A 26,408-nucleotide genomic window follows, 5' to 3' on the forward strand; every position below is an offset into this window, starting at 1 on the left:
CAGAAATGTTTTTGCCCTGCTCAGCTCCCCAGATCCTACTGTTCAGCTTTTTCCTCAATGACTCCGAGCCATCAGGTAAGTCCTTTAACTTCTTAACATTGCTGTAAGAGACCAGGCAGAGATATTCTGTGGTTTGGGAAGGGTCCTTCCACTTCTGTAGACCCTTAGGTTGCTCTGAGTTCCTTTCGAAGGACGCCTTTGTTATTTGGTGAGGTTGGGCTTGGGTGTGAAGCTTCTCAAATACAGAGCTGTTACAGGATTGTGGTTGAACAGAAGCGAGAGGTCACTCTCACGGCTACTTGTGGATCACTGGCTGCCCAAATGGAGGGATTTTCTGCTCACCGTTGCTTATGCAGAGGAATAATCATGGGGAGATGCTTGTTGATGTCTTTGACAGGCAGGTAGAGGAGGGGGAGGGAGGGAGGGAGCGAGCAGGCACCGTGTGACAGTCAGCACTGATCACAGTCCAGGCTGAAAAGTCATTTTGGGGTGGCAGGGTGGGGGGGTCCTGCCGGATGCATGTGAAAAAGGGGAAAACCTGTAGAAACTTCAGACAGCAAAATAAAATGGGTTTCGTAGTGACCTCTAGTGGGGAGCGAAGCTGGCAAGGGAAGGAGCCGGGGGTGGTGTGTTTTGTACTCGGCTTTGCTCACGTTAACCATCAGAAGGCTGGAGTCTATTGCCTTGCCTTCAAACTCAGACTTCTGCCCCTTGACAGTATCTTGCAGTACCATTTGATGAGATTTTAAGCATAAACCTCATCACAGCTCGAGCGCTGCTAGCTTGTTAGATAATTCATTAAGCAGCGAGGGTGTTAGGATCTGTGCCCAAGGAGGAAGGCGAGCAGCCAGCGGACACACGATCCCGGGTATCAGTGGGCCTTACCTTCAGCATGTTAACTCTTCATGGCAGAAGAGCATTTTGGAGAAGGAGTTGGCAGGAGATGGCACACTGCGGCTTGGGTGGCAGAGGTAAAGTGGGAAGGAGGCACGTGGGAAGGAAAAAGACTTCTGAATTTGTAGGGCGGTGTTAAGGAAATTCAACGTCTTGGGCAGGTCGGGATGGCTCGGGGGTGAGCAGCGGAGTCCTGAGAAGATTTTCTGCTGTTGCGGTGGGAAGTGGTGTCCTTGCAGACGGACACAATAAATCTCGAGTTTGGTGGCTTGTGTGACCCTTTTCTAGAGGTACGGGTGCTTGCCTGACCGAATGGGTATGAGGACACTCGAAAGATGCTCTGGGACAGATAGTGCCCAACTAAAGCTCTGACCTCTTCTTGTGTTTGCATGGGCAGCACGTAGCATGGTGTGTTTCCTCAGTGCTCCCAAAATAACAGGGGCATCATACCTGATCCCCTTCTTCCCCTGTACATTGATCTCTTCAGTTCAATGCCAATCAAAGAAACAACAAAATTAACTCAGGAGCCTGTCTTAAAACTAAATTCTGAGCCTCTGGCAAAGATAAGTAGTAATTTTGCAAATTTTGCTTAGTTTTCCTTTTCTTTTTTTTTCTAATTTCTTCTTTAATAACTGTTCCTTGCCAGAACTTGTTTTTTTGTTAAAAACCGGTACAAATTTTGTCAAACAAACTAGCCTGTTGCTCCTGACCTTGTTTTAGCTCCTACTAAAGGGCTGCACATCTCATGAATTTGTTTTGATACACTTTAGCTCCTGGTAGCTCTCAGTGTTGATAGACAAATCCCCGTGTGAAACAAAAAAGCCCTCACCGTAGTTAGGGATAGGTTTTCTGGTAGAGGTTGTGTCTCAGTAGGCAAGAAAAAACTCTTGACGCTTACAGCTAAGTGATGAGGAAAGGAAAATAATCCTTTAAAAAGAGCAGTCAGCAGTGTCTTGCTGGTGTAATGCGTACCGATGAGTCCTGCCGAGGTATCTGTTACTGGGGATAACACCAGGTAAGCACAAAACTTCCAAAAGTCTGTCGGGGGGGGGGACAGGGTGCTAAGTAGTGCTGCGATAATAAAATTGTCTGACCTCAGCGACAACAAATGCTCAGAAAATCTGAGCACAAAGTCACCCAGAAGAGAGTATGGGATTTTTAAGAGGGAGCAGTGTCACTTACCCATTAACATACGAGTGAAAGAATTAGGTTAAAGAAACCTGATCAGCTAGATAGCTGCTGTGGTTTCAGCCTTGTTCTTTCACGTTTCCAAGCTTGGAAAGAAGGTAAAATTCTCTTGTTCAGTTTGTCCCCAGTGCTTGCTCAGGACAAATCCACCTGAAGTGCCAGCAGGCATTGTGTAGGACATCCAACAAAATGATAAACTCTAACCTTGTCAGGCAGCCACTGTGCTATGACCAAATCGGAGTGAAAAAGTGAGTATCAACATTTAAAGGGAAAAAATAAGGGAAGTAGCATAGGCTATGATATTGTTGGTTCTGTAATTCCTTAGGTGAATCTTAGTTTAGAGCGTTCTGTTTAAAAATCTTTGCTTGGCCTGGTCCGAGGTATCTGTAGGGGAAGGAGGGTTTCAGAGCATTCTTATTTTGATTAATGCTGTACATATATTTTGAAAGCGTTGAAGCTGTTCGAGTGTTCTTTTTGCTAGTAATAACTCTGTCAAAGAACTGCTTTACCCTAGGACAAAAATCAGGTAGCTTCTTACTCAGACTGCCAGAAATAGCTTGCAATAGTAACTCCCAGGTGAAGGAAAGCAATGTTGGAGGAAGGTAAGAGACTTCGTATGCTATAAGCCCTAAAAGAGGTAGTGTGGGATACTCCAGATGAGAGTGCTCCTCCCGTATGTCGCATTAATATCCAGCAGTTGGGTAGAAATGTCTGGATGGGTCTAATTCAGGACATAATGGCTTCGGTGTCCTGGTACTAGTGGTCTGGTCTGGTACCAGCAGCTGCTTACTGACTTGCCAAGCGTGCCACGTGTGCTTTCATTGCTTGCTGGAGAGACATACTGGGAGTACGGAAGGCTTATGCTGCAGCAGCCAGGCCAAAGCCTCTGTTTTAAAAATGGATTTGCAATTAAATGCGTAATGCTTATGCACTGAAATTTTGCGTCTAAATCGAAGTGTCCCAAGTGCTGTCGTCTTCCACCAGTGCTTATGCTGAAAGCCTGCCTCCAAAGTCAGGGCTTGCCAAAAGTTAGCAGAAACATTTTGCATCCTGCCATCTCTGTCTTTTAATACGTGTTCAAAATCTTACGCACTATCTTCTTGAGCAGTGGAGCAGCAAAAAAAAAAAAAAAATCCAATGTCATGAAGGGCAATATGAGAATAGCAAATGTGCTGGGCTTATGTGCACCCTTCTGGGTCTGAGGAACTGCTGTGTGTGTTCAGCTGAGGGTTACTCAGCCTGTTTCTCTCACTTAATTTGCGAAGCCCAGGAACTCTAAAAGGTAAGTTGCTCAAAACATTAACTGCATTTTTGTCATAAGGAAAGCATTTATTTTATGCCGTAGAGCAGGAATTATTCTATGAACTGTGTAATCTCTGTCTTTTAAAAAATACGTTATTACTATAGAACAAAGAATATCCTATTTGCCTGTTTGCTAACATGAAATTATCAGCTTGGTTTAATTAAAAACAACAAATATAGAATTAATTTGTATAGCCTTTGAAACAAGAGCTGGATCCACAGCAATATTTTCAATATAAAGTCAAATTTCACGATAAAGAATTGGAAGGGGAGCATGCAAAGGGATTATGTTTGGTCACTGATCTCCTTTCTGCATATTTCAGCCTTTTGAGAAGCAGGTTGGGGACGCTAATAAAGATTTAGCTGTTTTTATCCTAAATCAATGTTCGATTACTTTTATCAAATCAGCGGAAATGGCTTTTCACATCACAGATCTCTCGCTGGTGTGTGGAGACACCTGCTGCCCAAATCTGAAAGCTGACTGATCTGCTTCTGGAACCCATTTGTAATAATGAAGCAGTCTTGTTCAGTGTTTTGTAGGATTCATCTTTGCAGTTAGAGGTCTAGTCAAATGCCACCTTTTCAGGAGATTCTCAGTTTTCATAGTTACATCCGTGTACAGTTTTTATCTGTGTAAAGTAGTTTCTACACCACCAGCAAGTACGATATCTTCCACTGTTCCCTGCCAACTTTGTGCTTGCAACTGCTTTGTCTAGATTGAGTTAATGAAGTGTCCCCGATCATACTCAGATCTCTGGAGCTCGGTTTGTTTCAGACAACTATTCTAATAGTGAGGGCTTCCTGGAAGCTTTGGTCTTCCTCTCTGATCACAGTGATGGATCTCTGACTTCTTGACTATAAAGAAATTAGAGCGCAGACTTGTGTGGCATGGAATTGCTGTCTTTGGGAAAGGTGTTAGTAACACCGTGCTGTTATCTGTGCAAGCTTGATTTGGCCCTGTGGTATGGGGAAGGACTTAACTGACCTCTAGGATCCCTACCAGCTGTCTCCTAAGCCTGTATCACACCACCTTTGTGTTGCAGAAAGAAGAGGTGGAAGATAATACCGACGCAAACATGGAAGGGGCTTTGATAGCCCGGGACAGAGTTGGGGTGCAGGACTTTGTGCTTCTGGACTCCCACACCAGTGAGACCTCTTTCCTGAACAATCTTCGCAAGCGATACCAAGAGAACCTCATCTATGTAAGTACGTGGTCTAGTGCGAGAGTTGGTCATGTGGATTCATGCAGCCTGTAGTAGGTTGAAGGGGGGGGTGTGCATGTGTATAGCCCACCTAGATAGGATTTAAGCTAATGCTGCAGGGGCAGGAAGAACTATCAATACAGAGAACACTGAGCACACTCTTCCAGCTTTGGTTTCATTGAGCAGAGAGACAATAAACCTTGTTAGGTGTCGGTAGTAACCAGCAGAGTGGTGATATAAGGCTGTAAACTTGCTTTTGTCATTCTACTCCACTATCAGTGGGGTAGGCTTTGGAAGTTCAGTATTGACTTCGAGGTTTGGAAATGGTAAAGCCAGTAGATGAGGGTTTTCTGTTTTTGGTTTTGTTTTTTTTTTTTTTTGGGGGGGGCAGAGAGTGTGTTTAGGGGGAGGGGGGAGGTTGTTGTGCTTTTTTTTCCCGTTCTGTGCCATCTTTTTCAGTTGTTTTTACGTAATGTCCTAATGTACTTGACTCTTCTTTCAGGAGCTGTCATTCTAGTGATGGTACAGATTTCCTACCTGTATATGGTCTTTCTCCCTGCAGACATACATTGGTACTCTTCTTGTATCTGTCAACCCTTACAAAGAGCTGGATATCTACACAGTGACACAGATGCAGCTTTATCGAGGGGTGAACTTTTTTGAACTGCCACCACATCTGTAAGTAGAACCCTTAAAATTTCAGCTTATATTAATATATTGGATTTCCCCTGTGATGCTGTGTACTAGCAACAAGGATATGTACCCAGAGTCACTAGGTCTGGTGGATGCTGATATTTTTATCTTTCAGTAGGTAAGGTTGTATTTGCTTCTGTCTTCTAGCTGACTGTGAGAATAAAAGGGGAACAGAAGGACTGCAGAAGTGATATTGGGGGAACTGTAGGAGACGAGACACTGAGATAGTCCTGTGCATGCCTTCGAGACTAGCGTAATGTTCATGTACAGAATCTCCTTGGGCTTCCCCGGAAGGGGGAGGAAATCTGAAATTCAGAATTCTCAACCAGATTTTTTTTTTGGTGTTTGGAGGTTGTCAGGTGATTTGAGTTTTTTGGGTTTTGTTTTTGGTTTTCCTCCTTTTTCCTTGCTAATTAGCACATATGATGAAGGCTCCACTACTGGTTATTTTTTTATCTGTCTCTATAAGCAGAAGTTGGGATTTTCCCTCTGCTGGAATCAAAACTCTACTTTAGAAGAGGGAGTCTTTACTGCCTGTAAACTACATTCACCATAAATACATGCAGCCCATTTAAATCCTATAGCAACAGCGGAAGAAGAGAACAAGCCTTGTCTATCCCTCAGAGACTGTTTTTACTGTGAGATTCTAGGTTGTAGACTCTTGTTTTGAGCTCTGCTTTCCCATCACATCCAATGCCTGTGATGTTAACTGAGGCGTACACACCTTTCTGATGGATGCTTTCTCTCTGAATACTTCTTGTGATCCTCGTTCAGATATGCCATAGCTGACAATGCCTACCGGGTGATGTGCAGTGAATACAACAACCATTTCATCCTCATCTCCGGGGAGAGTGGAGCTGGAAAGACAGAGGCTTCCAAGAAGATCTTGCAATACTATGCAGTAACCTGTCCAACTACAGAGCAGCTGCAGATCGTCCGTGATCGTCTGCTACTGTCCAATCCTGTTCTGGAGGTAAAAACTAAATGGACATAATGAAGAAGAGTTGTTGATGGCCTCACTCCACAAGACTTTCATGCCTGTCTATACACTTGCTACCAGGAACGGCCTCTTTGTAGCACAATGTCTGAGAAAATGCTTAGGATTTAATGTCATTTAATATTTAGAAATTTTAAACTTGGTTTAATACTGGAGAATAGCTGAAACTGGGAGTATGAAGAAACTGTACACCATACAAGAGTTCCTTGTGGCTTCAGTTACAGGTTACACTAGAAAGAGACATAATTTGTTTAGCTGAGTTCCAGTTAAAGCTATGGAATACATTAGTTCATGTTTCTTTAATCCCTCTAGATTCTGTAGCGAGTCTCAGCTGATGCAGCAAACCTTTGTAACTGGAACTCTGTCCTATTTTGGGTGTCAGGTTCTCGATAAGATGAGAAGTGACTCAATTTATCTATTTATCCATAGGCTTTTGGAAATGCAAAAACTCTGCGTAATGACAACTCAAGTAGATTTGGGAAATACATGGATATCCAATTTGATTTTAAGGTGAGAACAAACTTAATGGACCGCTATTAAAGCAAGCTGTATCAGTGAACCTCTTGGACACTTACCAGGCAGCAGAGGATTTATTAAGGCTTACTAGCACTGCAGATTTCTGGCCTTATTTTTACAGGTCATGCATTTTGTAAGTAAGGTGAGTAGTTATATATCCTGAAAGCTTCTTACTTTACTGGCAATGCTGCTGGTACTCAGTGGGAACTTAATATATATATTGCAAAGCGTAAGTTGCACTAGAAGGACAGAAAACTCTTTACATACAGCTTGTACTGCTGTTGGATACTAACAGAAAAAGATAGCAGGTAAGTAACAGCAGTAACATGCATCTCCTGATGCTGCTGCTTCCTCCTACGTGTGGATAAACAGCCATCTCAGTGATGTCACGTAGCTTCTGGTGTTGATCTGACTGCTCTGTTTTGCTAGGGAGCTCCGGTAGGAGGGCACATCCTCAGTTACCTGATTGAGAAATCCCGAGTTGTCCATCAAAACCACGGAGAGAGGAATTTCCATATTTTCTACCAGTTATTAGAGGGTGGAGACAAGGACCTTCTTTGTTGGCTTGGGCTGGAGCGCAACCCTCAGAAGTATGCTTATCTCATACAGGTCAGTGACAATTTCTCTCTCCCCCACTTCTGGAATTGTAGGGATCTCCAAATGCAGCTTTACTCACTTACCGAGACGGTGCTCTGCAAACCACTGAGATCATCTCCCTGTTTGTCACGTTAGGATGAAACTCAGAGGCAGATTGTTTGCAAACATCTGCTTTTGTAGCAGGAACTGTTCTAACTGTGATGGCCTAAGGGTGCAGACTGCATCTATACAAGCTGAAGAAAAGTGGAAATGAAAGTATTGTGGCCAGGCTGTGTTTGTTGTTGATGATAAAATTGCTTTACCAACAAATTTTATTAATTTATCTTTCTTTTAATGTGTAGGGTCGATGTGCCAAAGTGTTTTCTATTAATGACAAGAATGACTGGAAAATAGTCCGCAAAGCTTTTTCTATCATTGACTTTACTGAGAAAGATTTAGAGGTAAGAAAATTAAAAGGGAACGAGCCTACTAAAGTGAATACAATGTAAGCAGTGCAGTGTTCTCTCTGAAAGTGATGGAAGCAGTCCTGCTTGGGGGATGTGTTAAGGATGGAATAGGACATCTTTTTCGAGGGGTGAGGTGGAGGGTGGAGTGAGTAAGGAACATTATTGCTTGGTACAGTGTGATACTTTTGGTGGTAGCATATCTGAAACAGATTGTCAGACTCACCTCCTTCAGCCTAGCCATACTCTGTTTATGAGCACGTGCAGGGAAAGTTAGTACCATTCCATGGAGCTGTGGCAACCTGTTTTCTAATGGTGTATTTCTCTTTATTAGCATCTCTTTGGAATTGTGGCTAGTGTCCTGCACCTGGGGAACATTCAGTTTGAAGAAGATAGCAACGGACATGCCATCATTCGCAATGGCACTCAGATCAAATGGATTTCAAAGGTATCTCTCACTTCCCAGGTAGTGTTAGTATTACAAGTGGTATGAAGAAAGACTTAACCGTGCTGTTTCTTTATCTCTTTGGGTCTGTTCCCCAAAGCAGACAGATAGCTACATAAAGACCTGCCTAGGTCTTGCTATAAATGCTCTCCAACTGTAGGGCCCTTTATTTTTTCCCCCATAGCACAGCGTGCGAACGCTTGAATGGGGGGGTGGGGGGAGACGACATATGCCCTAACAATCACACAATACTGTTTAAGCAATCTCCTGTTGGCCATCCTGAGAGCAATATTTATTCCTTTACAGCTACTAGGTGTCCACTTGTCTATTCTGCAAGAAGCCCTCACCCACCGGAAGATCGAAGCCCGATCCGAAGAGGTACTGAGTAGTCCTGTGTAACCCTAGCAGCTGGGAGCCACTGCAGCTAGTGGTAGTGACAGATGAGGAGCTCTGTTCTCAGCAGTGTGAAAACATAACTTTGGATGTCCTTTTCACCCATATTTCCTTGCTGTTCTAGTCTGAGACTTTAATACTAGGAATATATATTTATATATATTTAGTTTTGAATTTTACTGCTGAATGGAGTAGTAACTATTATTAAGCTAGGACAAAACATATGCAAGCAGTGTGTATTTGAGCCAATCTCCTTTTGTTTTGTCCCTGAAGTGCTTCTTGGGAAACTAGACTACATGAATAGAGGAAAGCTCTGATGTAAAGTGTTCTTTAAGCATTTTGTACAGAGTCTAATAAAATAAAACTAAAAAGAATTAGAATACTCTTCCTCATTTTTCTATATTTAATACTCTCTGAAATGTAGTATCATGGTCCTGCTGGCATGTGGAGATGTACCATACTGAAATAATTGAAATAATGGTAGTAGTAAATAAAGATTTAGGTAGTCACAGTTCAGATATGCTGCAGCTTGGTGTGCAGCTTACAACAACTGTTGGTTCTCCAAGCCAGAAATGTGAACTGGTTTTGCAGAAGTTTGCTCTGATCAGTCATGTTATTTGTTGTATCTGGCAAACCTTTATTTTTAGGTCCTAAGCCCATTAAATGTGGATCTGGCATTCTATGCTCGCGATGCAGTTGCAAAGGCAATTTATGGACGGACTTTCACTTGGCTAGTCAACAAAATTAACGGCTCTCTAGCCAACAAGGTTAGTAACTTGTCTAGTGTCCACCTAGACACTGAGTAGAGTTCTTCCAGTGGGGCCCTACAGTGCTCGTTACCAAATATCTTGGGCACTTTGTAATTAATGTAGAGGCATCCCACAGCTCTAAGCTGGAAAACTGTTTAGTTAAGTGTGAAGTGTGGAAGGTGGTATGTTAAATAGTTTTAGCAGTTAACTACCTGCTTTGATGTGGCCACTCCATTGGCGTGTGACATGAAGCTCTGAAAGTGAAAGTTTAAAATTTACATGAAAAAAGAACAGGAAATCATGCAAAGAAGCATCAGCTAAACAACAGTTACAAATGGTGTCTTTAACAGGATTCAACTCGGAAAACAGTTATTGGCCTGCTGGATATCTATGGTTTTGAAGTGCTGGACACAAACAGGTAACAACAGTTCCTGAGACCTGGGGTAATCTGTCCTCATGGCAGGAGCATGTGCTGAATGCTACAGGGCTTCTTGAGCACAGTCTTGTCCCAGCAAAAACACACTACAGGTGTCTGCAAATGCTCTGGATTAGCTGATCCCCGTAGTGAAAGCTTTAGCTAAGTCTGCTTGCCCTGATTTAAGCCATTGCTATAACAGTGTAGAAAGAGTGTATGCAGTATGTACACAGGAGGAAGTTTTAAGGCTTTAAAAACTACAAGCACATTAAAAAGTAGCTTTCTGAAGTCAAATACAGTTCTGTTTTTCCTAATCACTTCAGGCCCATCATAAATTTTCAAGTGAAGGAGTGCTGTGGAGATGCCAGCAATACCAGCTGCCCAAGTTCTAGGTTTTTGTGACCTAAATGAGCTCTCTGATGCCCAGCCTAGAGTCCTGGGTAGGTGCAGGACTTCAGGTTTGCAGCACAGCTGATAAGATTCATTTCTAGTGTAACAGAGGCAGGCCTGACCAATTCTTCCCTCTGTCTCCCCACCCGCACAAGACCTCTAATCTGGTTACAGTGTTAAGGAGCAGGTAGATGAAAGGGAGCAGTTACTTCAAAATAATTAAATAACTTGTTTTTCATTAAAAAAACCTGTGGGGTTTGATCTGCTGAGGAGTAGAGTTTGACTGGGAAACAGTAGGTTGTGGTGTGAGAAATAAGATTGTATTCATGAAATAATTAAAAACTAATTCTCACTTAACAACTCTGAAGCTTTGAGCAGTTCTGCATTAATTACTGCAATGAGAAACTCCAGCAGCTGTTGATTGAGATGACCTTGAAAGCAGAGCAGGAGGAGTATGAACTGGAAGGAATAGAGGTAATTTATTATTCCCCCACCCCTCTTATTCCTTTGAACAGCCGTTACACAGAACGCTTTTGATCATCCATGAAGAAGGCATCTTGCTCTAATCGTCATGTTTCCTTCTGCCCACATGGAAAACTATTCTTTTTGTATATTTATATACTCATTTTAAATACTTCCCCTGTAAATCTATTCTGCTTCAGTGTGTACCTGTCGTTCTTTCACCCAGGAGAAGATTCGCAAATCTGGACAGTTCATCTGTGCGTTGGTCATGTGAGATGTGTAGGATAGCCATGGATCCCATTCTGTAACCATTTTTGTAGTGTAATTCAGCCTAGACTTAATTTGCATCATCTTTGAAAGGAGTAGGATAGTGCCCCAAACTCAAAAGGTTAACAGGCACAATATCCTTGTAGAAATGAACTCCACAGTGCAAGACATTGAAAGAGGGAGTGCACTAACATAGAGAATAAGAGGATTGTCTAGGCTGCTGAGAACAGGAAGACTGTAATGTGGGGGGAATGGATTGCTGGGCTTGGTTCTAATCTGCTATACTGATCTTCAGTGGGATCAGAGCCTGGCCCTAAAGAACTTAAAAATTGCTAGGAAAAGACTTCCCTCCCTATAAACCTTTTATTTTTTCTCCTTTTATTTCCAGTGGGAACCAATTCCCTATTTTAACAATAAGATCATCTGTGACTTGGTTGAGCAGAAGCATAAAGGAATAATCTCCATTCTGGTGAGAACAGAGTTTGTGCTACTTAAATTATCGTGCCTGCCTGTGCTCTATTGTAATGGTTCATAATAACTTTTTTTTTCTAATTATGTGATGGTTCTGCATTATTCAGAACCAAATGAATAACCAGACTTTATCAAAGACCCCGAAGCAGAATATCCACTTGTTAAAAAAAAATTGTGGATTTTAAAAGAACTATGCTGCTTCCACAGCAACTTTCTCTGCTGGATAAAAGACCTAGATATCTCTCTCTCTCTTTCTCCTACCTGAAGCCAGCTATCCAGACTCTTGTAAAAGTGAAGGACAATTCATCCCATTTACGTGCTTATGTGACTTGCTAGCCTTGATGCCTGATGTTTCAGAAGGGCTCAGGCAGGAAGGAAGAATGCGAGCTGCCTTCCTCCTCCTGAGCTCCTGGTCTTGCTCTTGTTTACTTTCCCTTCTGTTGTTACTGCTCCTAAACTGCTGATCTGAAGGAGCCACCCTTTGTGCCTTCGTAGGGATGGCAGGAGAAGTAGGAGAGGCTGAAGGGAACTCTCCCTGGAGTTTTTCATGAGGATCCTATTTTGCAATACCAAATAACCCTTTTCATTTCAATTACTTGTGCAGCTCCACATGGAAGAGACTCGAGCACACAAGTTACTATGATGATGATACTTTCTTGAATCCAAACCCTAATTAGTGAGAAATCCAGTAACCCTCCTGTTGAGTCATATAGCCAAGCTTGAAGTGAAATTAGCACTCGATCTGTTGCCTGCTGTTTCAGGATGAAGAGTGCTTACGACCTGGTGAAGCAACTGATTTGAGCTTCTTGGAAAAGCTGGAAGAGAAAGTAGGAGATCACGCCCACTTCGTGACGTATGCATTTATGCTTTGTATCTTACCACAAAGGAAACTCTTTCCATCTCTCACCCATAACAGAGTACTGGGGAGGGAACATTTTTTTTATACTGGAGAAGGTCAAGCAGCCTGTCCGTTGTCTCCAACTGTAATGCCCTACCCTGGTAGGGTATGATCTTTGAATCTTGCTTCATTCCATGTATGCGTGTACTGCATTTAAAAAGAAAAAAATTAAAAAAAAAAAAAGACCCATCTTGTGGATATTAAATTAGTTTATCCCAAGCTGACTTCAGGGAAAGTTGAAGGTATTGTGAAGAGGAGGAGCCTAGGACCCCAGGCTATGAGGTGTACATAAATGCTTTTGGAGAAGTTCATCTTTGTGTGTGGTCTTTGGATTCGAAGAGAAAAGAAACATGTCCCTGCTAGAATCTCCCAAATGAGTGGCATTTTAGTTAGTACTCAATTTGTAATGTTTGTAGATTTGATTTTGCTGGCTGATTAACGCATGCACACTAGGCTGTTCTGGCAGATTCTAACAGAAGCCTACTGAAAGGTTTTCACTAGTCATCAGTTCAGAGTCATGCTGCTGAATTGTCACTGTTTCTAGATCTCTGATCGTTACAGCTAAGTGGAAAATTTGTAGCCAACTTCCCTGTCACCACCATGTGCCTTAATACTGCTGTGCCTGATTAAAAGCTTTAAATAGAAGTGCTAGAGCTTCTTAAACAGAATCTGTACTTGGTAATGTTCTTGGAAGGAAACTTTGATGCACTAATGTGCTATTGTGACACACAATTCTGTGCTGTTAGTGACTGCTTACAAAGCTGAAACTTAAATTATGAAGTTGCTCTTTTTTTTTTTTCCAGCCCTTGCTTACTAAAATTTTTCTGCTGTTCTCGAAAACTGATTCCTCCTTTGTATTTGTGCTCTTGTTCTAGGGCAAAATATCTCAAACAATCCTTCCCCTTTGGTTTCGGCTTGAGACTGAGGAAGCTGGTGATCTTTTTAGCATGTAGGCAATGAGAATATATTTAAATACATGTTATAAGAGGAAATCTTAATACCATCCAGAAAGGGTGATCATTGCCAAATGGCAATGGATGGGTTGCAGGTATTTTCAGTAGTGTGTGGTAGATGACTCCCATTTTCCAGCACTGGCTTCTGCTATTAGCTGTTAAGAATGAAGAGATAATCTTTTGATTATGGGCCATAACTGTATAATCAGAGCCATGTTGATAGGAACAGACACTTAATAGACTTCCAGCAGTCATGCAGCTGGTTTTTGTGCAGGTCACTTTCTACAAGCTGAGGAAATCTGTTTGCTGCTTTTTCTTTTTGTGTGTTTTTTTTCTCCCTGTAGTCGCAAGCTTGCAGACCAGAAAACACGAAAATCAATCGATTGGGTGGATTTTCGCCTCCTTCATTATGCAGGAGAAGTCACGTACTGTGCTGTTGGTGAGTGAACAAAATGCCAGACTAGCAGTTACTTGAGCATTTAAGCCAATATGGTAGATAATAACTCCACCTGAAAATGAATTACAAAATATCTGAAGATACTGTTACTGGGAGGTCTTAAACACAAATGCAGTGTGAATTCCCAGGATGTAAATTTTCAGAAGGAAAATAAAAATGAATTTATGTTCTCCTGCTACAGAATCTTAGCACTGCAGAGACGATTTTCATAGGAGATGACTTTCATATTCTCACTTACCTACACTGAGTTGTGGAAGGATAAACTCAAATGTGTTGGCCTGTGCTCCTTGGGCAACAGGCTGCCACTGATTAGAGTCAGACTCAGAAAGTATCTGTTGAACTGGTGTTTGGTAGTGGTTACAGCAGGAAATAGCACTATTCCAGTGGCTTAATAAATAATGTTCACCATCATATTCTAAGCAGACCCACTGAGACACAGGGTGGCTGTGGGGAGGGTACCAGGACTGCTGGTATACTGAGTTCTTGCCTCCCAGCAAAATCAGGTCTTTTCCTAAGCTCTTGAAACTTTAGCACAGAAGTGCATAGTCTTCAAACAGACCTAAACCTTCTTTTTCTCTTCAGGATTTCTGGAAAAGAACAATGATCTCCTATATAGAAACCTGAAAGAGGTAAGAGTGAAAAAGGGCGTGCTGTTCTTGTACGCTATCTTGCTTAAAACAGATGTTTTGCAGAAGGTATATTTAATCTCTGTAGCAAACAAGAACATGAATTCCTCCTTTGTTCTTCAGGCACTTACATGAAGCCTGTCTAGATAGAAGAGGGTTATCCTCAGATGAAATCAAAATCAATTGAAAGGCTCTTACTGAATAGATCCGCAAGACAGATGCAGCAACTTTGTGCTGGACCCATAGGTGACCTGATGACTTAAGAGGACTTGAACTTGGAAAGTCAGGCCATAAACTTTGTAGATTGTTCTTTAATATAGAACGTGCTGTCCTTCTAATAGATACATAACTTCTAGCAACGATGCTGTACGTGTGAAGCAAGTCAGATAACTGCAGGGGTCACTTCTACTTTTGACTTTCAGCACTAGAGACTGTCGCTTGAAGTTCTCTGTTAAATATCCTTACAGCCATGCTGCTCAAGCTTAGAAGCATCATAGTTAGAGCATTCATGCTAACTATAACAGTTTCTCATTTGTCCTCTTTCAGGTGCTGTGCAACTCTAAAAATGGAATCATTAGAGACTGCTTTTTACTGTCAGAACTAGACAACAGGAGGAGGCCAGAGACTGTGAGTTCAATGTCTAGTTTTAACTTTGAATATAAACTTAACTTCCCAGGTCTTGATTTAACTGCTGTTCCTGTCCTTAGTCCTGATTTTTTTTTTTTCTTTCTGATGTTATATTCCTGGTAACTTCCTGGTAGTTCAACAGTGATGTTGCTGAAATAGCAGCAAACAATGTGACAGACCTTAATGTTGTTATTAATGCATCATTCTAAAATGAGCTCTGTGCACAGCATCAGTTTCTGAAGAGCTACCTTGCGTGTCCAGATGTATGGCAAGGATTCAAATATTCCAGCTAAGCACTCTGTCCAGTTAACCGATGATTAACTATGCTTCTAAAGCTTTGTGGTACTAATGCATATGTCAGCCTTTTACTTAGTTTTAAGAAGTGTGCAGTGAATAAGTTGATTTCATTGACTGCAGTGCTTGAGTTGCAAAGCTAAACAAGCTTTTTTTAATGTCATCTTAGGTTGCAACCCAGTTCAAAAACAGTCTGATGAGTCTAATAGAAATCTTGATGTCCAAGGAGCCTTCTTATGTGCGCTGTATTAAACCAAATGAGAACAAGGAGCCTGGTAAGGCATTAAGCTGAGCACACAGCTGAGATAATGGAACAAAGAGGGGGAGGCTTTAGCTATTGCTAGGTACAACATGCACATATTTCTTTAGTTAAGATAGCAGCTAAGATGTCGCCTTAGGTAGTTGTGGATTTAATTTTTCCGTATCTGTCCCAATAGATGACTGTGTGAGTGAGCTTTCACAGACAGCATTTACCATTGAATATATCTGTTCATACCACAGGGAAGTTTGATGATTTCCTGATCCGACATCAGGTGAAATACCTGGGACTGATGGAGCACTTGCGGGTGAGACGAGCTGGCTTTGCATATCGGAGGAAGTATGAACTCTTCTTGCAAAGGTAAGTGGGGCTGTTCTTCCCATTAGCCAGGTACAATCTGCCCTCCCATAAGGGCTTTAGAGCAAGGATTGTTTAAACGTCATGTCCCCGTTATGAGATGCAGAGGTATCAGTTTTTCACTCTGCATCAAATTTAACTTTCGTAGGTGCTTTTTGACTATATCCATTTTGATCTGCTTCAGTATCTTGTGCCTTGAGTGAGGAGTAGAAATTGGTGTAGAGGTTCTTCAGTGAGAAATTCCTCGAGTGTCAATTAATTTATGTTGATGTCTTGCTAATCTTTCAGGTATAAATCCTTGTGTCCAGCTACGTGGCCACACTGGCATGGGCCAGCAGCTGAGGGTGTGGAGAGGCTCATCAAGCATATTGGTTATAAGCCTGAGGAATACAAGTTAGGGAGGTAAACTTCCTTTCTCTAGCTGTCATCTGTGCTGGTCAGCTGCATGGTGCTTGCCATTTCTGTTTGTCTATTCTGTCTGTGACAACAAGCCACCACATTATCCTTCCAGACAGCTGCAAGACATGGTAGTGTGAACAGATCCCTTAAGCTTGGCTCTTGCTTACCATGTGAACTGGGCAGACCTACCTGGATCTGCAAACCTGAGGGCTACTGATTAGTGACTTTAAAACAAGTAAACTTAGCCAAAGACATACAGAACACAGGGCAAGGGGATAAATAAGAAGCCCAGATGCATAAATTTCCACTTTATTTTCCCCTTTGTATCTCCATGGAAGCTTGAATCTAGCCTAGTTGCCTCCATCTCTGGGTTATGAGGGATGGGCTGCCTTGGTTCAGCTCCAGGCCTTCTTGCTTGGTTGAGCAGCCTGAGGCAACCTGCCTGCCTTTTTCAGGATGTGCCAGCTAGACAAATGAGGAAAGAGATTAACTTGTCAGTACTACAGCTAGTTGGTGGTCTGAGCCTGATTAGGGCAGCTGAAATGATGGCTTGCTATGAACAAACTGTCTCTTTTCTTGGTCTCTTTTTCAGAACCAAAATATTCATTCGTTTCCCAAAGACTCTGTTTGCTACTGAAGATGCATTTGAATTCAGAAAGCACCTCTTAGGTATGGCTACAGTTCCCTTTATCATATAGTTTGATGGTTGGACCGAATGATCTTGGAGGTCTTTTCTAACTTTAATGATTCTATAATTCTATGACTAAAAAAAGCAGAGCCTGAGTGGGCAGTGTTTCTGGGCCCCAGATCCATGTAGCAGATGAATATGATGAGAGCTGAGACCATCCCTGGTCTGCATAGATCTGGAGATTCCAAGGAAAACTCAGTCTTAACAGGGTGTGGACAAGTCAGTAGCTCTATTGCCTGAGTCCTGGGTATATAACTCCTTTAGAGCTACTCCCCCACTTCGGCCCTACCAGTGATGCTGTTGGACAGTGCCTAGATGCGCTAAGTCCCTTTCCCCAGGGATTGGGATGCCATGGGTCTTTGATCCCAGTATTGCCTGTTTGTACCCGCTTGAAATGGGTGGGACTGCCTAAGGTCACGCTTTCCTACACAGGCTGCTTTTGTTCCTGTTTCGTTGGTCTTTTGGTACCTTTGTTCCTGTGCACAGTGAATGCGACAGACACAGGAAATCCTGCACAAGGTGTTTAATCACTGTGAGATTGAGAAGTTCCTAAATGCAGTGATTCTGTAGATACAAGCAATGTCTCTGCTTTTTTGCCAGTTTCAAGACTACAAGCCAAATACAAAGGATGCCTTGGGAAGAGGGAGTACCGGAAGAAGAGAGAAGCAGGTATGGGCTCTTAAAATCAAGGATTCTCTTCTTAGGGCTATGTTTTCCAATAGGAGTTGTAGCTTTGGGAAGTCTTGAATCCATTTTGCTGTGAGTAGCACTCGCAGCTTCCCCACAGGTCTGTGAGTGTTAGGTTCAGATGCAGGTGATAACTGTGTGGAAAAGTTAGAGGTCCCTTTAGTTCTGTATAGCTCCACACACCACGTACTGCTCTTGGCCTCCCCCAGGCCCTAGGTATTAGCTGTGCAGCAGCAGCACCCTCTGCTGTGCATGTGGGAATGGGTTTTGGGTGCCAAGGGATTGCTCATCTAACTGCTAGGGGATTAAACCTCCTGCTCACAGTGGACAGGCTGCTGTATAATACTAGAGGCTCAAAGGCCAGCTTTCTAAGATGGTCTGCGTGCTTTGCACAGGGTACAGTGGGAGCCTGAATGATGGCAAGGTCTGACACTGCTTTGATGTTGAGCTTTGTAGTGCTGGATCAGCCAGTTATTATGGAGAATAAAATGTTCTCGGCTTCTTACTGTAAAGATCGGCTTATGGGAAGAGCTGCCAAAGAGACGGTTATAATTCCTGCTCTGTGAATTCACAAGGTAGCGTTGTGTAGGACCTCTGATACTAACATAAGTGACTGACTAATTCTTTCAGCTATCAAGCTGGAGGCTTGCTGGCGAGGAGCACTGGCACGGAAGGAGGCCAAGAAGAGGACGTGGGCTGTTCAGATAATCAGGAAGTAACTATCACTGTGTGGTTGTCATGGGGAGGGCTACAGGTGATGGGTCATAGTTTTGACTATCCCCATGCTATCTTCATACCCATTTCTAAGCTATCACTGTAGTTAGGAGTAGAGTTGCCAGCTAGGCTTGATCAGTAAATCCTGTCATCTTTTCATGAATTCTCCAACTTGCACAGATTGCTGTTGTTCTGCTTGTAGTGGTACAAAGGATCTCCAAATTAATCCTTTGCATGCTTATCCTTTCTCTTCAGGTATCTCACCACTTCTTACACGACCCTGCCTCTCCGCACCCTTAAACACCACTTCTGAAGTGGTGTTTATCTTCCTTTTTAAATCCAAGGCACTGTTTTTTTCAATGAAACTTGGAAAAACATGTTAATGTTCAGCATGTTACAGTGCTTAAGATCCCTCGCTATCACTGTAACACATGTGATAGTGCATGTGAATGTCAGTGATCTATTATCCCGTTACGTGCCTTTTATGACTAGCCTAACACTCCCATTGATTTCTGAACATAATGTGTAAGTGTTTGGACGTTTTCTGTAGATTCATAAATGGCTTCATCAATCGGAAGAAACCTCTTTGCCCAGAGAACATTGAATTTGTGCGTCTTGTGCAGTACAGCTACTTCATGAAGCTCAGAGACCATGTTCCAAAAAATGTTTTGGACAAGAGCTGGCTCCGACCTCCTTCTATCCTGGAAGAGGTGAGGTTTGCTGTAGGCTTTGGGCGTGATAAAGATGGCTGCTGTTCTGTGGTCATTTGAGAGTTCACTTCACGTAGGAAAAGAGCAGTGATCTGCTGGCTTGTCCTCTGTTCAGGCAGGGTGGCAGCGCCTTCAAGAGACTTTGAGATCCTTTGTATCTGGGGGAGGATGGGAGCGGGAGGGATGGCACCGTCACTCAGGTTTCCAAGGGGAAGGAGGGAGCTTTGTTTTAAGCGGTAGAATGGAAGATGTACTAACAGAAAAGTGAACTTACAAGCTCTATTAGAAACAAAACATCATGGGATTAATTCTAAAACTGTCAGCACAGATAGATTCGAGGCATTTCATCTTGTGTTTGGGATTTGGCAGGACAGGTATCCACAGTGCGTGAATTGGACAAACTCTAATAGCTTCCAGTAGAATATTCATTTAGAAACAGCTGCTGATATTTGTTACTGCCTCTTTGATCCTGCCCTCAGTCTAGCTTGGGCCCAGAACAGATCACTCCCACCTGGTTGTGGCCAGTATGCAGCAGGGCGGGTGGGCACAGGAAGATAAAAAGCTAAAACTAAAGGTAATGTAAAGAGTAACGCTAATGGCATGTTACCTGCACAGCGCTGCAGTCGGGTGTGGGTGACAGCTGGCGTTTGCTGCTTTCAGTAGCTCTGGTAATAACTCAGCCACTTGGTGTCCTGTGTCCTTCAGCTGCTGTGTGGGCAGTGACCTTGCTCTGGTAATAAAGGTGCTCTGTAGGTCGGGCTGGGGGAGCAGAGATGGATTTGTGACTGGATATTAATAAACTTGCCTGATCCAAGCTGTCTTTAGGACTGCAGGAGCTGTTATCGGCACAGCCTCACTTCTTTTTTTTTTTTTTTTTTTTTTTTAATGCAGACATCTGAGATGCTAAAGAAAATCTGCATTAGGAACCTAGTAAGAAAATACTGCAGAGGTGTCACTGCTGAGAGGAAAGTGCAGGTAACTAATACATGGAATGCTAACATGCAAGTTGAAACACGCTGTGAACACGTGATACGTGCTTGCTGGTGAATTCTTTCAAATGCAAACTGTACTTTCTGACAGGCCACTGTTCCTTTTCTGAGCAAACATTTCTGAGAATGTAATTAAATGTTTCAGTGGCACGTGCAGTGTACAGTGCAGTCCTACAGATGCACATCTTATGGTGTTAAAACTGCATTTCATCGAAATAGAATACATCCATAAATAAGAAAGGATCTGTAAGACTCTTTAGTCCTTATTAGTTTGCTCCTGTGTTATACCAAATAAAAAGGTAAAGATTCTGGAAAAAATGCCACATGAGCCAGGTAGATATTGCATAAGTGAAAGAATGGTGGTGTTCAGTATTGCTGTTTACATTATAACTGCTGATATTACCCGTGGACAAACTCTACAGGGTAACGGATGTTCTTCTCAAAACAGTTACAGCAAAAAGTTGTAGCAAGTGCCGTTTTCAGAGGGAAGAAGGAAGGCTACCTGCAGAGCATAAACCAGCCTTTTGCGGATACTCGACTGAGTGAGTACACACCAAGCCTCCTGAAGGACTTGGCCCTGTGGTCCTTGGTCAGGAAAATGTTGACAAAATAAGTTTCTGTGAGGAAATTCCTGCCTGACAGAGGCACCATCTCCTGCTGGGTTTGGACCCAATCACTTGAATTCCCTTGCCCTGTCATGTTTAGTGGTCACCGGCAATCAATCTGCCAGACTTTGTTCTCTTGCTGGGCGTATCTGGAATATCTATTGGTACACAGCCATAAACCCAAGCATAAAAGCTGGGATCTATTCTCACAGTGTGGAGTGGAGCAGAGAAGCGGAGCTGGATGCTGTAATGCAGCACTGCCAGCTGTGGGGATCAAATCCCAAGGACTGGAGCTGCTGGGGAAGGAGAGGAAGATGAATCTTGGGGATGATTTGTTGGCGTAAAGCATGTTGAAGTCATGAGAGGAAAGCCTGCGTAGTACATTGGTAGGGGAGGGTTCTGGGAGTGTGTGTAGGGGACAGTGGCAGTGGGATGTGTGTGAACTGCTGCGTTCGTTATTGGAAGCTCCCAGACAGCTTCAACTGAAGCACTGTGTAGAAAGAAAAGTGACCTGGACTCTTCTCAGCGCAAGTCCTTTTGTATTAGAGCCTGAACCAAGGACAGATCCCCAGTCAGCCAGCAATTCCCAGCGTGAATTACATATCACGCAGTAAAATCACTGAAATGGGTTTAGGAGCAATGTCTAAACCATCGGTTTAGAAGAAAGTGTACCAATGGGACAAGGATTAATGGGGTTAAGACAACGAATGCAGCAGTTCCATTTTTTGCTGGTGGGAGTGGTGGCAATCTGTCATGTACACTCAGTTTGTCTTTCTGCTTTAATCCTCAGAAGAGAATGACATAAACCCCAAAGTACTGCAGCTCATCCAAGGTGAGAAGATCAAGGTAAGGGAAGAAAGCCGGAACTCAGCAGCCCATCAGCAGGTGCTGCCCTTGAACTAGCTGCGTTCAGATCCTGAGTCCTGGAGCCAGTCACGCAGACTGAGTGGTCCACGATGCCTGAGGCTGTCCTGCGGCTGTTCCTAGGTGGCAGGGCAGGCTGCTAAATAGCAGTGCAGTGTTTCCTTGCTCTTAAATTGGAGACAGGTCTCAAAATATACCTAGACAAAATAGTTTTTAACATTTCCTTTAATAAAAGCTTAAAAAGCATCATTAACCCTACTTGGACTGCAATGAGCTGGAAGAGTGTCGCTGTGTGCATTGCTCTTCCTGTGGTTATGGCAGAGATGGGCACGGGTGAAGCTTCTTTCTCTAAACATGCTTCTGTTACCTGAATACTAAGTATTAAAAAGGAGGGGCAGATGGGCCGGAGGCGGGGGGTGAGGGTGTAGGACACCAAAACCTGAGATAATCTTAAGCAGAGGTTTGCAACAGCTGCTGTGAGCTGTACATTGCAGCTCCTCAGTGCGGTGTTGCTTCCTGCTGAGCTGCCTCCAGAGCCAGGCCTTGCTGGAGTGCCAAATGCTGACACCGGCTCGTTGTTTTCAGTATGCAACCCCCGTGGTGAAGTATGACAGGAACGGGTTCAAAGCTCGAGAGCGGCTGCTTGTTCTGACCCAGTCCTCGGCGTATGTGGTGGAAATGGCAAAGATCAAGCAGAAAATAGACTACGCCACTTTGAAAGGTAATGGTGGAAATCGGTGTGGGGCTTTCCTTCCTGTCAGTGACCCTGTGGTGGGGGAAAGACAAGCTTCTGAATCTTCGAAAGGTCTTTTCTTTTTTCTTGGATTAGGGAACTAGAAATAAGCAGTGGTTTGAGGAGAGGCAGGGGAACTGTGCTGTAGTGGGACTAAAGCTCTCCAAGTGCCTTGAAAGAACACTGCTTATAGTAGTTTCATGATAGCATGGAAGGGTATGGAGCAAATGGTTAATGCTTGTTTGCGGTAGGAAATGTGGACTGGATAAGTGGATGGCAGAAAGTGATCTTCAGAAGGTATTTTAAGAACTTGGAACATAATGAAACAATGCTCCTTTTTTTTTTTTTTTAGAGTATTAGTCTAAGTAGGGAAATGTACTTTCTTCATCCTTCAGAAGATACAGAGCCCCTCTTCAGGAATGTGACTTCCTTCTGTAAACAAGTCAGTGCTGGAGTCACTGCCCGTGAGAACAGCCCCCTTATGGGATGGTGATGATCACGTTGTGTAACTGCCTGGCTGTCTTTCCTCTAACATTTGGGTTTCTTCTGAAGGTATTTCTACCAGTAACCTGAGTGATGGGATTGTAGTCATTCATGTTCCTGAGGACAACAAACAGAAGGTAAGAAGATGAAATGTCGCTACTGTGAATGTGTGGTTAGAAATAAACTCTTGTAGCTAACGCTTCAAATATTTTCCTTTGAAATACTCAGATACACAATTACTGATGTTTACCAATTGATAATCAGCTATGTCCTAAACACTTGTTGTTTTACCATAAAAGCTTTCACTTCTGTTTAGCGTCAAAGTTACTATAAATCCTAAATAGTCCCTGGAAAGGATGTTTAACCAGTCAGACTTGTAGATAGATGGTTGCTGTAATTAATTGTTCTGTACTCACTTCTGTGCAGCAGTTGCTACTCTAGCACTAGAAAGGAGTTTCTCTGAACGTACAACTGCTGGCTGCCGTATGTGCTGGTGTAATGTCAGCTAACCCTGTGCCTCCCCTTTGTTTCCAGGGAGATGTGATCCTTCATTGTGAACATATCTTCGAGGTAGTCAGTAAACTCTGCCTGCTGGCCAATAAGCAAAATCTTGTTAAAGTTGTGCAGGGAAGGTAAGAAAGAAAGTTGAACGGGTAGCATTGTGTAGGCTGTATTTTGTGGAAGTATCTGCTTCGAAGACTTGGGTCTGGACTGCTTAGCTTCGAGACGTGCCCACAGTCCATCTACTTAAAACCCAAATGTGTTTACAGATGACTGTACTTGAAATGCTTTTCATTGCGTTACTGGCAGGCCTGCTGGATCTGGCTGTACCCACTCATCTTCTGCTGGTGTGACCTGGGCCTGAGGTTGTGGGTTTAGTGGCCTCTGTGCAGATCTCATTAGCACCAGCTCTGACTGAGGAAAGCCTGCTGGGCTGAGCCTGTGGGTCACTTCAGGATAAATGTTCCTTTCCCTAGAAGATTCAGAAGGCCCCAAAATGTGGTTGCTGAGCACAGGAACCTTCTCAGTCACACCACCAAGCTAATGGCAGGTGGATGCAATCTGTCTCTCAAATCAATACTTAAATTGAAACTGGCATATGAAACCTGTACTTCTGTTCCAGCTTCTCTCTCTGGCCTTTGCATTTCAATTGTAATTAGATTCTTTGTGTTCAATGGTTTTCTCCAGGTCAGATCTGCTTATCTTCTAATACTTAATTGCACCAGGAAAATTCAAGAGCCCAGACTAGGCAGGCATGCACCATTTATCAAACCCTTCTGGGTTGTATGTTATAATGCAATTGTTTAGGAAATTTACCTAAGCTAGAGGGCTCTGATCTTCTAATCTAACAAGATTTGCCAAGGGAACAGAAATAAAGGGGGCTTAGAGTAAAGCCTATTGTGAGGAAAGCATCTAATAAGTAATTGTCTGTATTTGCAGTCTTCGTTTTCGCATTGGCTCTGGGAAGGAAGGGACAATGGTGTTTACTGTTGGGCAGGAGTCGCAGATCTTTAAAGCCAAAAATGGACAACTAACAGTGGTAAGGCCTCAGCTAAGCTCTGGGAGTGTGACTCACACATTCTCCTCTGATGCTCAGCCCTTGTAGAGAACACAGCTAAGTCCTAGCAAGGGCCCTGTTGCGCGAGTTCAGCAGGAGGACTCGGTTCCTTTTACAGAGCAGAGGTGCATGACGTAACCACCCAGTCAGTATCTGCCTACACATGAAGTATAATAGAGGGTAATTGCTTTGGGAGTTGCAGCTACTCGCCTTGTACTTGAACTTTCACTGCCACTTACTCTTCCAAGGTAGCAAGGGGAGAGAGAGCAAGGTGCTCTTGGCTTGGCAATTTGAAGAATCTGGTCTGGGTCTGAATTAAACTAAACATGCACCTGCAAACGTCACCTGAATCCTCCTTTTTCCACCTCTTCTTGCCTTTATCAACCAAGTCACTTCTGAAACTGGCTGTGGGACAGAGAAAAAGCATATCCTCTAAATCAAGCAGGTTGTCTGAGAAGGAAGGACCTGTCTGACCTAGTGGCAGTCTCAGCAGAACTCCCTGCTTAGCAAAGAATGATTTCTGACTCCATGTGTAGCTATAGAAAGCGGGGGGGAGCTTTGCTCCTGTCCTTCCTCATGTTCAGGCAGGGGGGCCTGCTAAACCTGCCTCTTGTCAGCTCATGACTGCAAAGCATTAAAGAGAAGTGTGGCTGGAAGAACGAGGGAAGATTTTATTTATTTTCTTCTGATTGATCGGTGAGCTTGCCACATTTGACAGTTAGCTGACAGCTCCAAGGAAAAAATACACACTAAGGTGTAGTACCCCAGGGGAACTGGCTAGCTGTCTTTGCAGTCCTGATGGAAGAGTTGTCTTCATATGCCAGTTGTTAAATGGGGACAACACAACCCCCTTCCCACAGCGAGGACACTTCAAGGACATAACATTTGTACCTAACTTACTGATTTCTTCCTTTTCTTGTCCCAGGTGTCAACCCAAGCAAAGTCTTGATGAGAAGCCGTTCCTGTTTCTGGTCACTGTCTTGGCTAGGAACAGAAAGGAGCCTGCAGGATGAGACCAGCACCCGCAGCTCCCCTGAAATCTTTGATGCCATAGGGCTGCTGTGCTTTGAGAGTTTGCTTGTGTCTGTTAGGCACCTTTTTATAGCTTAAAACTACTCAGTTTTATCACAACTCATTACCTTGCTGTAACATTCCAGGAAGCATAGATGCTTGTCACATGCTGTCACAGGGAGATGTTTAAACAAAAAGTTGCAATTCCACTTGTAAAATGTCGATCTCTGCACCACGTATAACCTAAGGCCGAGAGCTCTGACCAGTCAGGAAGGATTCAGATAGAATGGAAGGTTTCTCCAAGCTGTACTTTAAGTGTACTTTATGTCACTGTACTAATCCCACAAACGTGAAATGCAGATGAATGAAGTTGTTTCTCTCAGGCAGCATGCAGAGCTATGTTTGAATGCAGCAGCAAGGCTGGCACTCATCTTTCTGAGTTGATGCATCCTCAGGATATCTCAGCAAGCTGCTTTGTCTACTCTGCTGTGGGGCTAGGAGATTGTTCCTGTCCCTGCAAAGCAGCTGTGCACAGTGCAGTGAGACTCTAGGGGTGGCAACTTGACAGATGACCACAGCTCTTCCCTTTTAAGAGGGATGACATGCTGCCTTGGTGTAATTCAGTTCAGAAGACAGTCTCCTGCTGGTTAAGAACCTTTGTATCTATCAGAGCTGAGATTCTGCTCGCTCCTGAGAGTGGGGTAGGCATCACTGTTCCCCTAAGGTGTGTATTGTGGCAGCTCCAAGGGCAATTCCCTCTGCTCTCTCCTGCCTGGAAGCTGCAGTGGTGCTGTCAGTCTGGTTGGAGTCCTTACTCTGCTGCCTCATGTTGAGGCAAACTTGCTTGGTCTAGGCTGAAACTGCAGCCTAAGGAGCCCTGACTTGCTGACTTCAAGTTCTGCAGTCCTTAGAGTGAGACTAGTGGTGACTTGGCCATGAGGTTACCAGGAGGTAAAGCTAACAGCTGAGTGAGGAGGGTGTGCAATATTGCTTACCGAAAGTTCTCTTGAGCTCCATGGACCCTAAGGACAGCATGCTAGCCAGTGAACTTCAAATGAGTAATAAAGCAACT

At 43.4% G+C, this 26,408-nt stretch overlaps 1 protein-coding gene across 1 annotated transcript; it reads left to right on the forward strand.

Annotated features, from left to right (window-relative positions):
• On the forward strand, nt 1-26,126 carry MYO1H (myosin IH). Its single transcript, XM_035565772.1, has 32 exons — nt 1-75; nt 4,428-4,586; nt 5,149-5,264; nt 6,054-6,252; nt 6,706-6,786; nt 7,222-7,401; nt 7,731-7,829; nt 8,167-8,280; nt 8,584-8,655; nt 9,318-9,437; nt 9,770-9,837; nt 10,593-10,698; nt 11,342-11,422; nt 12,186-12,277; nt 13,620-13,714; nt 14,315-14,361; nt 14,905-14,985; nt 15,449-15,554; nt 15,781-15,898; nt 16,184-16,297; nt 16,887-16,963; nt 17,583-17,651; nt 18,300-18,384; nt 18,934-19,093; nt 19,985-20,068; nt 20,531-20,624; nt 21,478-21,533; nt 22,137-22,272; nt 22,837-22,904; nt 23,302-23,399; nt 24,208-24,307; nt 25,251-26,126. Exons 1-32 carry the CDS (start codon nt 58-60, stop codon nt 25,272-25,274), a joined length of 3,117 nt encoding a protein of 1,038 aa, XP_035421665.1. The 5' UTR covers nt 1-57; the 3' UTR covers nt 25,275-26,126.
• Nucleotides 26,127-26,408: the final 282 nt, after the last annotated feature.

The sequence above is a fragment of the Cygnus atratus genome, chromosome 17, assembly GCF_013377495.2.
Source record: "Cygnus atratus isolate AKBS03 ecotype Queensland, Australia chromosome 17, CAtr_DNAZoo_HiC_assembly, whole genome shotgun sequence".
Taxonomy (NCBI): domain Eukaryota; kingdom Metazoa; phylum Chordata; class Aves; order Anseriformes; family Anatidae; genus Cygnus; species Cygnus atratus.

What these genes read in the sequence shown, in the direction of transcription:
- MYO1H (XM_035565772.1), top strand. An exon ending in TTTGAACTGCCACCACATCT is followed by an intron (nt 5,265 to 6,053) that starts GTAAGTAGAACC and finishes ATCCTCGTTCAG; the next exon opens with ATATGCCATAGCTGACAATG. An exon ending in ACAGGAGGAGGCCAGAGACT is followed by an intron (nt 14,986 to 15,448) that starts GTGAGTTCAATG and finishes ATGTCATCTTAG; the next exon opens with GTTGCAACCCAGTTCAAAAA.